The following is a 19,399-nucleotide window of genomic DNA, read 5'->3' on the forward strand; positions in this document are numbered from 1 at the left end:
CAAAGGGTTAATGAACTCGGTAAGTAGAATTTGCGAGAAATGGCCAGACATGAATGAGTTGTATTGTATCCCAGGCAATATTAACCCTTTGCACTCGAGGCCTTTTTTTGTGGTACCTACCAGCAACACGAGATGCTTCTGTAGTATTCGACTGCCACGAATGCTAAGCTTAGATTGATTTTGAAGATGAAATCTCTAATTATAGATTTGAAAAAAAAAGAATATACATGTAGGATTAATTTAAGCGATTGAGACTTGGTTAGTTTAATCAGTCTATTATGTACTAAAACAATTAGGCTCTAACTACAAGTCTTATCACACACTCTCTACTCTTTACTCTTTACACTCTTTAAATGCTTTTAATCTCTTTATATAGATCAGCCGATTAGATACATAATCACTCACACATAGATATTCCGTGGTACCGAACCTTGCATTCTTTCTCTCTCACTCTGTCGTTCTCACTCTCTCACACTCGCATTCTCGGTCATTGTCCCCTTAGTTGTGTTTAGGCGCCGGACATTTTCTCGATCACCTGTTTCGATTTCGACAACCCTTTTTCTATCGACATTGGTTGCTGGTTCGCGAAACGTTCTTATCGGAAGGGAGCAATGACCGTCGGTTTTGTCTTAACAGTCGGCCTTCCTACATACATGTCGAATTAAGTAACCTCAATTGAGGTCACCTTTACCTCCTCGACAATCATTTTATCGACACTTTGAGTTCTAACAAAATTAAACCTAAACAAACATTATTTCTGGTTGACTTACTGCGTCGAACCTAGTGGTGGTCGAGAGTGTTAGAGTGTTAGTTAGAGACTATTACTGGTTTTGGAACTTCTCTTTTGGATTTGGTAAATGCACCATAGTGTTGCAAACTGTTATTCAATTTGTAAAACAATTGTCGCGATGGTTGTCGACGGTTTGGATATTTTTGCTGGTACAGTCTTGATAAAAACAATTTAAGGGCCTACAAATGTAGTGCTCTTCGAACCATTTATCTTTCTCCTTTGCATTTCTTCGTTAATGCAATAATAATGGAGTTACTATTTGAAACAATTGCGTGGACCACCCTGTATAGTAATGGCCCGAGAACACTGCCCTGTGGCACCACTGCTTCAATGTTACAGTAATTACGCGAAATAAATAATAATTGAATGTGTAGGTACAGTGAGTAACTTTAATATTCGGACACTATGAGATTTTTACATTATCACATCATAACTTCGTTTCTAACAAAACAAGCAAAAAACATAATCAAGTATTATATTAACGTATATGTTTAGTAAACTATAGTATAAGTTTTATAACTTACTGTAGTTGTTAAATAACACGATTTTAACAAAACGTTGTCTGATTTTCGCGTTACTTTAATATTCAGACACTTTTAGAAACTATGTTTTTTGAGGCTAATTTTTATAATAATATGTGTTTTAATATCTTGTTGGGTAGCCATTCTGTTGTATCATTTTTTTTAAATGTTGTGGCATATTGCTAATGATTTTTTAAAAATATTCCATAGTTATTTTGTCCCATTCTTCTTTTAACCGATGTTTCAACATTTCTTTTGAAGATATTGTTGTTGTTCTGATACGTCGCTCTAGTTCATTCCACACATTTTCGATAGGATCGAGGTCAGGTGATTGAGGTGGTGGTTGTAAAACTTTTGGACAATTGTACAGTAAATATTCTTGCACGATGCGTGCCTTATGTTTCGGGTCATTGTCCTGGTAAAACTTAAATGTGTTTAAAATTCCCATTTGTGTAGCGCTTTTGTGTAAATTATGTTTTAATATGTTCAAATACACATTTTTGTCCATAATATTGTCAATAAAAACTAATTCGCCCAGCCGAAATGTGGATATACAGCACCAAACAAGCACACTACCTCCTTCATGCTTTACAGTCGGCCTTAGATTTTTAAATTTAAATTTTTTATTTTTCTTGCGCCACACCATCCTTTGTCCATCTGATCCGAAAATGTTAAATTTACTTTCGTCGGTAAAAATGACATCGTTCCACCATGTTTCTTCCTTGAAAACAAATTCTTTAGCAAAATTTAATCTCTTCTTTCGATTCTGTTCATTCACATACGGTTTCTTCCTAGCTACTCTTCCATTGTAACCACTATCTTTTAAGGCTCTGCGGATTGTTAGGGGATGTACCTTCTTCCCAGTCTCGTTTAAGAGCTCTGTAGCTAATTTTGGTGCACCGAGTGAATGATCCTTCTTTATTTTTCTTATTAGTTTCCTCTTATCACGTGCATCCAACTTGTTCAGTTGGCCCTTTTGGGGTATAGAGTCTATACGATCCTCGTATTTGAACCGTTTGATGATATTTGCCACTGTACTCTTACTCATGTTGAGTATGGCAGCAATTTGTCTACATGATTTCCGCTTTGCATCGTGAAAAATCACAAGTTGTGGTATATTATACGTGGTATTGCTTTTGCGTGCCATTAGGCACATGCACGTAACGGTTATCGAAGAATAATTGATGAAATAAGGCTTGTTAACTCTGCGTAAACAGTTAGAAAAGATGCTACGCTACCAAGTGTCCAAATATTAAAGTATCGCGAAAATCAGTCAATACTTTGTTTAAATCGTGTTATTTAACAATTATTGTAAGTTATGTAAGTAAAACTTATACTATTGCTTACTACACATACACCTTAATTATAATACTTGATTATGTTTTTTATTTGTTTTATTAGAAACGAAGTTATGATGTAACAAAGTAAAAATCTCATAGTGTCCGAGTATTAAAGTTACTCGCTGTATGTGTATCGAAAGATATTGCAAAGTAGCTCGACATTCGACGCGTTCGAATCTGTCAACGCGTCATTACATACCTACGCCGAGAGTCTGTATGGCGTTATTTTCACAGAAGCATGTATTCACTGTGAACCCATTCAGGCGAAACATTCGAGTCAGCCATCTAAGGATAGAGATCCTCCTTCCCGTTTTCTTGTTACCGTGAAATACGTTCCACCCTCTACGACCTACACGGCTCCGCCAGATCTACGTCTAGCATTTCTAACTTTCTTCCGTTCCCGCAACCACTTCGTTCTCGCAGAATGTTTCCCTTCCTCGCGCGGCTCCATGAAATCCCGCCCAATTCCAGGGCACAATTTTCTGCTTCGATATGTTCCGGTGACGAGGCACGTATGTTTCCTTCGATACTCGTATGTGCGCGGGAACTGCAAAAGGTACGTGGGTGGATGTGGGCGGTGCACGCCGACGTACGGGTTTGTTCGTGTTGGGTTCGGGATACGCGAAGGTTGCGTGTCGATGAGCAACGTGCCATCGCGACAGATCGCGCGGATATAGAAGTACACGTGTGATAAATTCTCTCTGCAAGTTTTATTTACGATGTAATCCGCACGAGGTGCAAACCGAGTATAAGTGGTTCCATAATTCACTTCGTTACGGAAGCTACGGATTCGATAACATCATTATTGTAAATGTCACGTAAAACTCACTTACGATGAATGTTTTTGAAAATTTACATACTTTGCATACTTTGGATATGTTTTATTTTGTTCTGCTTTCATACAGATTTGATAACATCGTAATTGTAAATTCCACGAAAAATTCACTAAGAATGCATGTTTTTGAACTTTGCATATTTTTTATTTTAGCCTGTTTTCATATTTATGAGGTTAAAATTTCCCCTTAAAGTTCATACGAAAAGGTACAAACTTTTTTATACAATAACCTCCACCAGCATGGGACCAAAATGTGATGTTTACAGTTGGCCCGAACAATACACCACGGGCCAGGCTCGTGATAATCAGTTTTGGCCTGAATATCCGACCACGAGTCTCATGCGTGGTTGTAGCTTAAGATGTTAAGATAATGAATATTATAATTAGACTGCGGATCTTTATGCAAAATAAAATCTTCGTGAACGTGCCTAAAAAAATTGAACCTAACTAGGAATTTATTTTATTCTGCAAATATTATAACATAAACTTTACTTTCAATCTTTTTTATATTTTTGCATATTGTTTGCATTTTGTAGGTTCTTGCACATTCAAATTTCCTACAAATGCATAAAGATCCGCAGTCTCGTTATAACATTGTGTTGAATCAAACTTGATATAAACTTAATTTACTTCGTAACTTACAGTATAGGTAATGTTCTTGTCGACAGTCACCCTTATCAGGGGGTAAATTATTCCTAATCATTTGACTCTTTGAAGCGTACATTTTTCTTTTCGTAAGAATTCCATGAAACTTGGTATACAAGACTTTTTAAAAGCCTTGATCCCAAGTCTGAATTCAAAATGTAGATATTCAACATATGTAGTGGATCCAATATGGCGAAACAAATGGGTACATAAATGGGTAAATATGCCGAATAGGGAAACCGTATGACCTTGACCTTGACATATGTTGTCAAGGGCACCCTCCTGAGTAACTTTTACTTATAACTTAACCGTCGTCACACTGCTTATTAAAAAGTTCGTGACAAAAAAAGTTGGTACTTTACCTTTTTTCTATACATATAACCTATATCACGATCTTTACTTGTACAGTAAAAAAATGGGGGTTCGGAGGTTCGCACCCGGTCGAGAGTACCAAACGAGTACTGCAGGCTAAAGACGAACGGACGCGTTCACTGAGTTTTATATTTTAATTTGGAATAAAGACCATATTATAGTATAAGAAAATTAGTTTCTTAGATATTAGCCATTGTAAAAACGACGAAGCGCAAAATCTTAATTGTTGAAAATAAATGGCAAACAAATACCGTGATCAGATTCCTCTGAACCTTTTTTACAGATGTTTCCTACATAAATATATATCAGCTATAGAAAAAAGAATTTTACCGATTTTTTAACAGCTGTTCCTTTAAATTGTCCCCTCCGGATATTCTCTGATCCGTGAGTCATATAATTTAATGATATATTCATAAAGTCATACATTAATTTACTATACAATAATGCAAATAAAAAGTTATACGATTGCCACGCAAATGAGTTCAAAAAGTAATTAATGTATGAGATACTTATGAGTGTGAGTGCACACCTGCGTATTGCGCTGCAGTTTTTTTACTGTACGAGTAAAGATTGTGGTATAGGTTATATATATAGAAAAAAGGTAAAGTATAACTGCAAAGTCCCGTCTGTAACCAAAATAGTTACCAACTTTTTTTATTAACAACTCTTTAATAAGCAGTGAGCGACGATTAAGTTATTAGTAAAAGTTACTCAGAAGGGTGCCCTTGAAAACACATGTCAAGGTCATAGTGGTGGACTCTCCTATTCGACATTTTTACCCATGTGGCAATCCTACGAAGTAACGCTAAAAGTACAATAAACGGAATTAGAAATGTATATAAGCCAAACGCGTTGACAAGTTGTTGACACTTTTCTTCTGTGCAGCTTGAGTGTTATTTTTCTTTTATAATCGTGTGCCTCAAAGAGCTAACGAGATCGTCGGCGAGCGCGATCGATTAACCAAAATACAACTCGGTTTTGTTTAAAACTCTAGTCGTCGGAAAAACGGATCAATAATATGGTTATATTTTTTGTGTTGGTTGTTTCAAGTCATGGTACGATTACAAACTGCGATGGGAGCCAAAGGAGTACGGAGGGGTCCATATGTTACACGTGCCCTCTGACCACATATGGCGGCCCGACATAGTCCTCTACAACAAGTGAGTTTGCCTGCTGCTTCTTGTTCTATATTCTAATTACATCTTCTATAGTTTCACATTACATACTCTATACATACAGTAGTGGCGTAGCATGCTGCCGACAGACAGAAGCCGTTTGGACATCCATTTCTTCCAAAATATTTTCGGGTTGTTTACAATTTAGCGAATAATTTAGCATATTCTTCTGGTCAAATGAAACGTAAACGTAAAGATCGAATTACTATTCGGTATTCCGACACGTGTTTTTCCAAGTGCGTTCTAATTGGAATATCGCATTAATCGAATAGGCGAGTACGTTTACAGTTTACAATTGTTCGATGCAGAATTACGTTTCAATATCTATCGAACCCTCGGCTCTCTTTCACGCTTTACCGCTAATAAGCGTACTATATGTACAGTGCGAAAACAACTTTCGTATTCTCATCTCTCGAACAATCGAGGAGGACCTATAGAAGGTATACGACGTACACGACGACGCGTATGCGCGTATCAACACGATCATGCGCGTAAACGTTCTTCCTCCTCGGCCGTTTCTAATATATGCCGACATACTCGTGCACGTTATGTCGTAACAAACAAACGAAAGAAGAAACGAGTGTCCACTCGACTTAACAAGAGAGGTACCATCGTCGTGCATATTGCATTTCAAAGTAGAACAGTCTATTTGATGTCAGAGTGCATCTCATATCGCGACGACGCTACGTTCCAAAAGTTACGGAAAAATGTGGGCTGGTGTCGAGTCGGCGATTTTAAATCCAACCACGAGCTTTTCGGTGTAAACTCCGGATAAAGTTTATCGGCCTTCCTCATCTCTTTCGCAATTATCGCTACGTTTGCGCGGCGGTAATAACCACAACTAGGGCTGTTTACGTGTTCGTTTACTTAGGCACGAGCACAGCGACGGGAATCATTACCAAGAAAATTGCAGAAACATATAATACGGTCGCTCCGAGTTTACAAGATATCCGTATTATCCGCGTTTATCGTCAGCGCACGGGTAACCGTACCTACCTCGTGCTATTATCTTATTTCACTGGAAGATGGATCAGGATCTTGTATTTAAATTCATCCTTTGAGTACCTTGTACCAGTTATTTGTATATCTGATTAATAAACACGACATTACTTATTAAACTGTAAAGAACTTCGATAATATTAGGTTGGTGCATATGAAATGTTGTTTTTCCAGTGTTTCAATTACTCGGGTGAATAAGATCCATTTTAGTCTACTCTGTCATCGATTGATTGCAATCATATTATACAGGAAGGAGTACAGGGTGTCCCAGAATTAATGTAAGAATTGGAAATGGGAGGTAGCTAAGTCGATTCTAAACTACAATTTCCTTGCATATGAAAAGTTGGGAAAAGTATAGAAGCAATCAGTATTTGTACGATTCTTATGACTAGACTGCGGATCTTTATGCATTTATAGGAAATTTGAATATGCAAGAAACTAAATACAAATTGCAAACAATATGGAAGAACATAAAAAGATTGAAAGTAAAGTTCATGTTATAATATTTGCAAAATAAAATAAATTCCTATTTAGGTTCAATTTTGGTAGGTACGTTCGCGAAAATGTTATTTTGCATAAAGATCCGCAGTCTACTTACGACGAACCATTTACAGTACAGTTTGTAACGTAAACATATTAGTTTATTGTTCCGTACGAATTAGAAAACATGAAATTTCTAGAAAAGTACTTTTAAAAATGGCTCTAATAGAGGAATTGAAGAAGATCCCACTTCGAATAACTAATAATTTAGTTAATTTAACGCTTAGAAGAGTTGCAATAATTATAAAATCAAAAAGAAATCTTACGAAGGAAGTATTAGATGGACTGGGAAGTAATGTCGTTTTTGCAATTTTAAATACTTGTTTAAAGTACTCATCAGCTCGTTGATTTTTATCGATCTGGCATTGAAAATTTGAAGACTAGATGGCAAAAGGCTGTTGATAACGACGGCGAAAAATATAAATTTATTTAAAATTTGTTTGAATTTAATGTAGAAGAAACGACATTACTTCCCGATCTACCTAATATTATATACTTATAAATTAATGTAAATTTCTTTTTTTTTTTAACGAACTTTTAAAAATTAAACTGTTGTGCGAATACTTATTGCTTCAATATTTCTATCGATTAATTGTTTTTTTTTTGTTAATTTCGTAACTCACATAAATAGCTATCTAGTCTAGAGATTTCCGAGAATATGTAGAATGTCTTTGTTTAGAAAAAATTAATTAAAGTAATTAAATTAAATTAATGTAATTAATTAAATTAAAAGTTAATAAATTACAATTTCATATAGTTTTTTTGGAAATTGATCGGTGTACGAATACTTTCTACACCCCCTGTAATTGAAATATCAATTCCGGAAGGTGACAAATAGAAGGTGAGAAATTTTTCTGTCCGTAAACTTTTGCACGTCGCTGTACACGCGAGCAAGTGCAGAGACCGCGTCTGGATTATAGGTCCGATATTGAAATGCTCGTGTGGATCATTATTTGCCCATTACCTCAATATTTATGTAGGTCGAGAACGCCACTATTATGCGGTTATCACTGGGAATCTGCACCGCTCGGTGGCGATATAATACGGATATCATAGATACGCGCTCACCTTTGAGTTCGGAATTCGTCCTCTCCGCGAACGGATGTCTCCGACGAACACCGAAAGAACAATAGAGGAACGTACGAATCGAATTCATCGGGACATAAAGCAGCCCTAGTTCCGAGTTTGCGAGACTCGTACCGTTTTCGATCTCGTTCACGCATGTTTGCGTAACTTTTGCTCCGTACGCCGACAAACGAGCGAGAGCCAACCAAGTCGCTCGGCTCGTTTCCCGTTTGTCATTTGCCGTTTGTCGTTTGCCGTTTGCCGTTTGCCGTTGGTTTTTGGCTCGTGCTCGACACTCACTTTGGCGAGCTCTCGATCTAGTTAACCGGATAGATTATTATTCAAATCGCATGAAACATGGGCGCTGCGGCGAATGTTCCTGTGAATGATTGTTGAGAAACGAGCGGAGCACACGAGAGAAATACGTTTCCGCTCGTTCGACGCCGCGGTCGCATTCGGGGATGCCGTCGATCGCCTACGACCAGATCGTGAAATTTAACATTTCTTCGAGACTTCTGCGACCGCGCTATGCGATCATGCCGATCACGTTTCTATCTACGAGTTTCTATTTGATGCGATTGATTCGTTTAGTGCAACATTGCCGCTGCTGTTGGCATTTAAAATGTGCGCGGCAGGATTATTTCTATAGGGTGAGAACTACGTAGGCTCTTATTTCGATCTAATCCAGTAGGTGATACGTACAAGATATACTACCGTTATCGAATAACAGAACGAGATTATTTATATTATTAAAAACTGTAATAGGAGATGCATTTAATTCAAGAAGGCCTCTTCTCTGCCGAGCATCGATTTAAGCAGTTTTAAATGGGAAATCTTTATTTTGCTTGAACTCGAGTAGAGTACACTACTTAACGCTAAATTTATCATGTAAGGGCATAGCATGTAAGGGATGTCCAACACTAAATCGATACGGATGAAGCTTCTCTGATTTTAAAATTTGTTTCACACTACCGAGGCTTACATTGCATTCTCTCGATATTTCTCGTGTAGATGCTTTAGGTTTCCACTGTAAATAAGCAAGTATGTTCACTCTGTTGTTTTCATTTCCTATTACTGGTTTTGGAACTTCTCTTTTGGGTTTGGTAAATGCACCATAGTGTTGCAAACTGTTATTCAATTTGTAAAACAATTGTCGCGATGGTTGTCGACGGTTTGGATATTTGTCCTGGTATCTAATCGAGTAGGTGATACGTACAAGCTGTACTACCGCTATCGAATAACAGAACGAGATTATTTATATTATTAAAAACTGTAATAGGAGATGCATTTAATTCAAGAAGGCCTCTTCTCTGTCGAGGATCGATTTAAGTAGTTTTAAATGGGAAATCTCTATTTTGCTTGAACTCGTGTAGAGTACACTAACGCTAAATTTATCACGACTGGTCAAGTGGCCGTTTTCAACCTTTGGTATACAGTTCTTCCTCCAGCATGCTCCCATCATTATATGAATTATAAAACACTATACAAATATTAATTTGAAAGCGATTCTAATAGATAAAATAAATACTGTAAGTACTACTGCAATAAAAAAATATTATTAACACTTTAATGGCCGCACGTCTACGCAGTCAAACGTCGCCAGGGGCCGGCAATATTTTTTAAGAATTAATTTAAAAAAACTTTATGTAAATTCACGAAATAATTCAACATGTGCGAAAATAAAAGACATAAAATAAAACAGAACAACGACAATAACAACATATTTAATATTCTTTCTTTCTGTGATATTTATTGAAGCAATCACCTACATGTAACGGTACTTGGCAAGTCTTACACATAAAATATTTAGGCTTTCTTTTTAATTACTGATACGCCACCACTATAGTGTACGCGGACGGCATAGTGTTAATTTAAAAAATCTACAATTAAAACCAGGCAACAAAACAATAATTACCTAAAATCAAAGACGTAGCGATGAAATACGAAGCCAATAGTAACGTCCACACTTGTTTACATTCATCAATCAGCACACAGAGTGTGTGGTAACGACCAATAACCTCGGCGGTAGCATGACACACATGTTGCGTGAGCGGTCATCAAAGTGTTAAATTTAATTATATATCCAAATGCTATCGGTTGGCAAAATGTTAAGAGCAAACTATGCCAAGTGAAAATTGTCTGAATATCAAATAAGTATGTTAAACTTCTCGACTAATTTGTACGTTATATAACACTCGTATGTAAGAATTAAGTTTCTGCTTTTTCGTATCATTTTTCTCCAACGCCACGAGTTCCATTTCTTCTCTTCTCCCGCGATCGAGGAACACACCGTTTCCAGCTTTCTCCACTTAAACCCCTCTGGCAACAGATTTCCCGTCCCTCGGCTAACTTGATTTCTCGCGGTTCCATTAGTCTTCCTCTTATTTCTCTCCTTGCTTTCGACGTTTTCGTTCCTTATTTCTGACTCCCCGTCTGTTTGTTTCCGTCTTACTCACTTTTCGCGATTCGTTCCTTACGTTCACCCGGATTTCCTCATTTTACTTTTTTCACTTTTCACGATCGCCGTGTACAAGGACACGGTTTCGACGCTTGGTGGACAGTATTAATCGAAATTTTCGGAAGCTTAGAAGTTTCATTGTTTCAGTGTTCATTTTTCATTTCGAAGGCGGAAAATTTCTAGACGCTATCCAGGCGCAGCGTGTTTTCCATGACCCATTTATATATGTGAAAAATGATAGTCTTAACTAAATCTTGTAACTACAGTGAGGAACATAATTATAGCACTACCCATATTCTCAAACGTTTCGGAACTTGAGTTGGTATGAAATAGAATCGTATGCATTGGACATGTCAAGACCAAGACAAGACCAACAAGATTCAATTTTTTTCATCTGAAAATATTACGTAGAAACTATAAACAGATGTTTCAAATTACTTGAAGTCCTAAAAAAAATGCTTCAGAATTTAAATTAAATTAACTTACGTTTTACCACTTTCGATGCACGTTTTATCATACTATAATGATACCCATACCGATCATATTGTAGTGTTATGCCTTCTGTCTGTCTGTTCTATAAAAAAAAAATTACCAATCCATTTAAAAAGTTTGAAGCCATCTTCGTTTCTTTCAAAATAATGTGAATATAAAAAAAATGCATTTGTTAGTTTGTTGTATATAAAAAACAATACTCCTTTTCCCTCTTTCATTTTTTTCTAATATTAACGATTTACAAAAAAGATGCTGGGTGGTAATAGCCTGAACACTCTGTATATACATCAACATATTTATACAAACATACATTAGAAAACATCAAACCTACCGTTTAATTTAAACAAATTTTGTCAATAAACATAGAAGGTACGAATATTTATGAGACGGACTGTATGTGGCGTCTATTTTGAAAGTGGCAGAAGTCGTTACGTTTTTAAATCGAAATATCTAATGGTTAAATAGACATCATTAAATTGTGATTGTGACTTATGCCACTTTCAAAACAAACGTCTCATATGTATGTATATTTCAAAAAGCAGAATGTAAATATTCATAATAAACATCACAAATACTAAATTTAAATATAATTTGATTAAAGTTTTAAAGATTCCAAATCTATTTAGCTACTAAATCACACAATTTTGTTCACAGATTTCATTTTATAGATAAAGTTACATTCTTGTTATGTTTCGTACCATATCAGCTCTATTTTAACACTCTTAATATTAACACGTTGATTGTCACATGAATATACAGTGACAAGCAAAAGTGTAAACACACTCCGCTGATTTTATGTAAAAGGCGATAATACGACTAATTTTTCAAGTGATTGGTAAGGATCAGGTAACAGTAACTACAAACTGCATCTGATTAACGAAATGTAATGGTTTATTTTCATCAACATTAACAATGTACAGAATATTTTATAATAATTGTGTTTTGAAACAATGTTTACAGTTTCGCACGTTTCGTCGGAAACGTTTATGATAGCATGTAAATATCGGGGAAATAAAACTGTCAATAAACACTGATTGTCCACTGTTTCGCAGTCAACTGTTCCACGCTATTGTTAGATTACTTTTCAGTTTGCGCGCTGTTTCATACGCTTAATCCAAGATGAAGCGACTTAGTGAAGATAAAAAGAACTCTATTATTTGTTTGTGTGATAAAGGTTTGTCGTTGCGGCAAATTGCAGAGAAATGTGGTGTCAGTCATACGATAGTTGCGAGAATAAGAAAAAGGTATGTTAGTGCAGCAATTTCTTCTCAAAACGGTAGACCGCGACTTTTTTCGGATAGAGCAGCACGTGAAATCGCGCATCGTATTCGGTCGGATAGTCACAAAACACCAAAAATTGCTGCTCAGGAAATCGAAATAAGTGCTAGCGAATGAACTATTCGTCGTTCTTTAAAAAGAATTGGTTTGCGAGCGAAGGAAAAAAAAGTAAACCAGCTCTTTCAAACAAGAATATTAAACTACGAAAACAGTTTGTTGACACGTATAATGAATGTACAACCGAAGATTGGAAAAGAGTTATATGGAGTGACGAAACAAAAATTAATAGATTCGAATCCGACGAAAGGTCCTGGTATTGGACTTGATCCGAGAATAATGATCAACCAGGTGGTATAAAACAAACTATGAAGTTTGAGGTGGTTCAATAATGTGTTGGGGTTGCTTTACTTACGAAGGTGTTGGTCCCTTAGTTCGAATCGAAGGTATAATACGCAGAGAGCATTATTTGAACATTCTACAAAGTAATTTTCCTTCTGTAGTTAATTCTATTGGATATGAGGAACGTGAAGTAGTATTTCAACAAGATGGGGATCCTAAACACACTGCAAAAATAGTTAAAACCTGGCTAGAAAATCAATATTTTTCTGTGATGAAGTGACCAGCACAAAGTCCGGATATGAATCCGATCGAAAATTTGTGGTCCATTTTGAAAAGAAGGCTGGCAAAATATAATAATTCACCTTCAGGTGTTCATGAATTGTGGGAAAGAACATAACAGGAATGGTACAATATTGAACCACGAATAATTACAAATTTAATTGACAGTGTGCCTCGCAGATTAGAAGCATTAAGAAAAAGTAAAGGAAAGTAGACGAAATATTAGGTTGAAACCTTAATTCGTCGAGTGTAATTAAAGTGCAAAACTGTAAACATGGTTTGAGATCTCTACTTTTGTAAAATGTTCTGCACAATATGAATATTAACGAAAATAAACTATTACATTTCGTTAATCAGATGCAGTTTGTAGTTATTGTTACCTAATCCTTACTAATCACTTGAAAAATTAGTCGTATTATCGCTTTTTACATAAAAAATCAGCAGAGTGTGTTTACACTTTTGCTCGTCACCGTATCTTCATGCTGATTAAGAACCCAATCAAACTATCGGCCACTAGAAAGTCTGCAGTCTGCGGAGGCTCTTACTCCAATAGTGTAAAAATCCGATGTTCTATTACCAACAAGAATAAATTCGAAAAGATCGTGGTGATCGCAAAACTTTGAAGAGATTTAAGATGCAATCTTGACTAAATTTCCGAGCTTGCAACGCTATTGCTAAAATGTGATTCCATTCCTCTTCTTTTTCTCTTTCTTCTCACCTTCATCGCATACACTTTAGCTCGTCACTGTATGTGAACGTTTCTGTCAGAATAAAATTTTGTTTTGAGACAATTGAAAGCTGAATAATCTAACATTTTTTCGCAGTCCTTATTTTTATAACGTTATCAAAGTTCATGATTTCTAACCAAATTTATTTTCTTTAAGATCTTACCTTCAAAATTATGTTATTTAATTCCATAGTGTAAGGATAATGTTAGGCAGAGTGAGATGGGTAAAGTCTAATAAACGAATGGAACAGATTAATGTGGATAATAATAATGAATTTAATATATAAAACACAAAAATGGCACACATATGTATAAAGTTCCGCACGGAGCGACACTATAGAGGACTTATGGTACTAAAGCAAACCAACACTAATGCATTGGCATGCATTCAATATCCAACAGATATTTATTTAGAGGTTCGGCGAAAACTGCCAAAATTCCAACACAACGCACAATATATCAGACAAAATCAAATCGCAATACAAATTGAATGACTAATCAATAAACTACTAACACAAATTGATAAACATAACTGACAACTATAAAACATACAAACATACCCAGTGGTTTAAATATAAACATTCATCCAACATTCACATTACAATACATTACGATAGTAAAAAGCCCTGTCATCCACATCTGGGTGACGTAGCGATGAACGTGTTAAATCCTTTATTGTGTATGGATTACTTAATTCTAAAGTGTGTAAGAAAGTGTAAGAGATGATTCAGAGTCCGAATAACAGAGGGTTTGGTTAATGGAAAAATTGGGCAATGGAAGTTTGAATAATCGAGGTTCTATTGTACTTAGACGATACAGTCAGTCTGTCCCAACTGGTTACCCTTTTAAAGTCGATGTTCCGTTAAATGGGTGACTTGAAAATCATTCGTAAAAGCCATTTGTATGCACGCAAGAGATGCTGTGCGCCGTCCCGCAGAACAGAACGCCTATCGGAGCTCCACCAAATGCGTCCTAAGCCCCCTTGTCGCGTATTAACGTAATTTAATGCGTTGCCATAACGCGAGCCGTGCACCCAAATGCGCCGATACACTAGGTTGGCAAATATTAGTTACACGTGATAGACACTATATAGGTTCGTCTATCCTAAGCTACATCTACCCCTCGATTTACATAATTTCTTTTTACACGATTATCCAAATAATGGATTTCCCAAAATAATCACTAAAAGTTACAACTTATGCTGCGCACATATTTATGCAATTAGTTTTTAGTATCTTTCGTTTGTTAATACTTACATGAAACCCATACGAGGTGGAGAAAGGGGGAATTCTCATTTTTACATGAGAAGCATTTGTATGAATTATGACAATAAGTATTCTGCAGCAGAAAACTGCAAATATCGTCTCCCTATTGCTAATGAGTAGACCGCGGATCTTTATACAAAATAAAATCTTGGCAAAAGTACCTACAAAAATTGAACTTTATTTAAGCTTATTAAAGCTTAATTGAACGAATTTATTTTCCTCTGCAAATATTATAATATGAACTTTACTCTCAATATTTGTTATATTCTTGCATACTGTGTGCATTTTGTAGTTTCTTGCACATTCAAATTCCATATAAATGCATAAAAATCCACAGTCTACTAATAAGTCACTTATGTATTTCTAGATGTGCTATATCTACATATTTCTTCATTTTCCATAATGACGGTGAATTATTTGAAAGTTCAAATATGAAAGTATGTTCCTTATTTGAGACTTCTTTTTTTTTTTTAAGAAGTCATCTAAGGACATTTGCCTGTCTCTGTTTCTTTCAGCAAGGAATTGTCGATAGCAAGACCGCATCGGTGATATTTCGTCTTGCCCTTGAATTTCTATTACACTCCCAATCATTTTGTATAAATTGATCCACAATGTCTCTTACAGTTTTCAAACTTCTTTTTACGAAGTCTCTTGCAAGTTTCTTTCGCTCCTCCTCTTCAGATATCCTAACTTCATCATCCCTTTGTGCACTTGTTCTAATTGATCCATAATTTCTGGTTGACATTGTGAACTTTTTTTTAAAAACTCTGTTGAAAGTTCCTTTTGGTCTTCATCTTCACAAATGCTAACTTCATCCTCTTGTGCACTTATTGTTCTAATTTACTCGTAATTTCTGTTACAGTTGCTTGTTATGTAGTAAACTCTTTTTCCAACAAATTTGTTGAACGTTCCTTTTGATCTTCATCTTCACAAATGCTAACTTTATCATCCTCTTATGTACTTGTTGTTCTAATTTACCCATAATTTCTGTTATAGTTGCTTGTTATGTAGTAAACTTTTTTTTCCAAGAATTTGTTGATAGTTCCTTTTGGTCCTCATCTTCATCTCGTAATTTCTGTTACAATTGCTTGTTATATAATAAACTTCTTTTGAAAGTCTGTTGAAAGTTCCTGGTGCTCCGAATCTTCAGAAACACTAATTTCGTCATCTTCGTGAACTTGTTCTACTATCTACTTGTTGTTCGTACTGTAATGACATGAAACGCGCAGTGAGACGCGAGTATCCGAGGAAGAAAGTCGTGCGCGATTTTGGGGAATACCAATACTACCGAATGATACGGAAACAGCGTTACTCGGAGTACCGTTAATCGGGGTCTTACTGTATGTATGTCGATCTATTGTTAGCTCGAGAGAGACAACCATAGAAGGACAGCGTTATTACGTTGAGAAATCAACAGGGATGGAAGAGCAGTTCCTCGTGACGATTTGGAGAATCCGTTGCCCCGGATTAACGGTATGTGCCGAAGCCAGGATCACCTACGAAACGTGAGATAACACCTTCGCACATCCCCCAGACTACACACGGAAATGCGCATGACCTCGATTCATTGCTCAAAGGTTGTTCTGGAATTCTTATCAAGGCTAACCGACCTGAATATTTCTCGATACAAAAATTGCTTGTATCGAAGACTCTCTAATAAGCGCCACGAAATAATGTTACCCAATTTTTATTGGTCACCTCCATTTTCCAGGTAACAAGGGAAATAACAAAATCAGTCGCATGACGTAACTTTATAAACTTGGATAATTAATATTGTAAAAACTAAGGCCCAATGGCACAAAAGCTTCGAGGGTTACGATGTTTGTTACCCATAGAATAAACGTCTAAATTGTTGCGCAAATCCAAGACTCCATAGGTGTAATGCTCTCTTGTCAGTAAGCATTAACAACGATTGTTCTGTCAGACCTAACCCAAACCTTTTAGCACATGACGTAACTTTACAAACTTGGATAATTAATATTATAAAAACTAAGACCCAATGGCACAAAGGTTCGAGGGTTATTGACAGAGTTTATGCACATTTAGTTTTACATATATATAGTTTATTATGAAACGTTGAATTACATACTAATAATACATATGTATTAAGAAAAGAACGCGACGCGAAGCAAAGCGCATATGGAACTTGATGCATTAAACAAAAACCAAACGCATCGCCAAAAAGGAGCAATGCTACCAACGTATTGTAGCGTAGGGAGATCCTATTGCCAACAGTTATGATGTTTGTTATCTATAGAATAAACGTCTACATCGTCACGCAAATCCACGACCCCATAGGTGTAACGCTCTCTTGTCAGTAAGCATTAACAACGATTGTTCTGTCAGACCTAACCCAGAGCTTTTAGTGCAGAGCTCCGCAACCGCTGGTCCGCGATGATTTTCTCGAGAATAAAAAAACTTTTTAACCACCGCATTAGTTTAAATTTTTCTAAGTCATATACTCCTCTAATTTTTTGCCAATATGTAATTTATATGAATTGAAATTGTAAACAAAACAAAAACATGTAATTACCACCTTTGTGTCTGAGTGACGACGGACTTTTGTTAATTAACTTTGATTAAATGGGCATAAGCAAATACCAAACAACAAACTTTATATTTAAATTTATACAGGACATTTTTTTACGTGTTCTGTAACTATACATTTTTATTCTTGTGTTGGTGTACAATTCAAATTGCTTTATATGTATACAACTTAAACAAAAGTAAATATCTACACACATAGAGCTATTTTAATGTGTTTTTTTCTTGATGAAAACATATATGTATTATTGTAATTTATGTATTTGTAAGCTTTTACTTGTGGTGTGGCGCGAAATTATCAATAGGACATTGTTATGGCGTGTAAGATAAATGGTTGCAGAGCACTGTTTTAGCGCATGACGAATCTTTATAAACTTGGATAATTTATATTATAAAAACTAAGGCCCAATGGCACAAAAGCTTCGAAGGTTATGATGTTTGTTACCTATAGAATAAACTTCTAAATCATGACGCAAATCCATGACCCCATAGATGTAATGTCCCCTTGTTAATAATAAATATAGTCACACTTTACATCGATTATCGATTGATTCTAGTCAAACGTTCATCGACCATCTTACTCTTATTTTTTAAAGCCTTTGACCTTTGATTTCTCGAGAACAGATTACGCCACTCCGTCCGCTCTCGGAACGTTATACTTTGCTCTAGTTTGATCGTTTTTGGAATTTGATCTCCACACTTTACTAAGTACGAGACGCTGTTCGAAAGAGTGCGGATAATGTGCATCCTGCAAAACTGACCATCCTTTGTCACTGATAAACCATAACTGCGAAAAATATAGGAAAGTCGATCTAACGTATTTCTAAACATACTTCCGAGTGAACTTTCCAATCCTTACTTGTTAAGTACAATATGTTTGAACGCATCTACTTCAAGATATACAGGGTGTCCTAGCCTAAATGATACGGAGCTCTAACTCCAAAACTATCGGTCGAATGCAAAATTTCAAATATGGAAATTGCATGGTAAAATGGGGCTCATGTTTCAGCGAGAAGGAATTTTTGTTAACTTTGTTATTTAACGAGATATGATGGTCAAGTTTCGTTTTTCAAATGGAACTATATGTACACTTTTTTTGATACCATGCGATTTTACCACACTTTTCAAGACGAATTCATTAAGCTTTAATGTATTTACCCCAGAACATTGGGATTCTTACCATTTTCCTTCCTTGGGCCTAGAATCCCAAGCAGGACCCTCTGTATCGATTACAAGAACCGCATGGTGCTTACTGCATCAATGATCCGAGATTTTTCCTTGAAAATTAGCAAACTTTGAAGCGTTCTATCTTGAAGACTAATAAAAATCGGGTAAATATATTAAAGCTTAATGAATTCGTCTTGAAAAGTACTATCGCATGGTATCAAAAAAAATATATAATTCCATTTGAAAAACGAAACTTGACCATCATATCTCGTTAAATAACAAAGTTAACAAAAATTCCTTCTCGCTGAAACATGAGCTTTATTTTACCATGCAATTTTCATATTTGAAATTTTGCATTCGACCGATAGTTTTGTACTTAGGTTGGGACACCTTGTACAAACTAGCAAATTTTCCTAACAACGATATAGACTTTTTTGACTAATCTATTACATTTCTTCAATCCACTCCTCGTAAGATCATGCTAACATGCTTAACTAGCAACCAACAACCATAACTATTGTGGTATGCTGTAATACCCTTGTAAACATTATTGTTTATTAACCGCATT

The 19,399-nt window shown here is 35.9% G+C and overlaps 1 protein-coding gene across 1 annotated transcript in view; it reads left to right on the forward strand.

Moving 5' to 3' along the window:
* Nucleotides 1-19,399, forward strand: part of LOC128875194 (acetylcholine receptor subunit alpha-like) — a 213,288-nt gene that overhangs the window by 67,322 nt on the left and 126,567 nt on the right. The window contains exon 4 of the mRNA XM_054120582.1: nt 5,554-5,663. Within this exon, the coding sequence (XP_053976557.1) occupies nt 5,554-5,663 (110 nt within the window). The remainder of the gene's footprint in view (nt 1-5,553; nt 5,664-19,399) is intronic.

The sequence above is a fragment of the Hylaeus volcanicus genome, chromosome 4 (assembly GCF_026283585.1).
Source record: "Hylaeus volcanicus isolate JK05 chromosome 4, UHH_iyHylVolc1.0_haploid, whole genome shotgun sequence".
Lineage (NCBI taxonomy): Eukaryota > Metazoa > Arthropoda > Insecta > Hymenoptera > Colletidae > Hylaeus > Hylaeus volcanicus.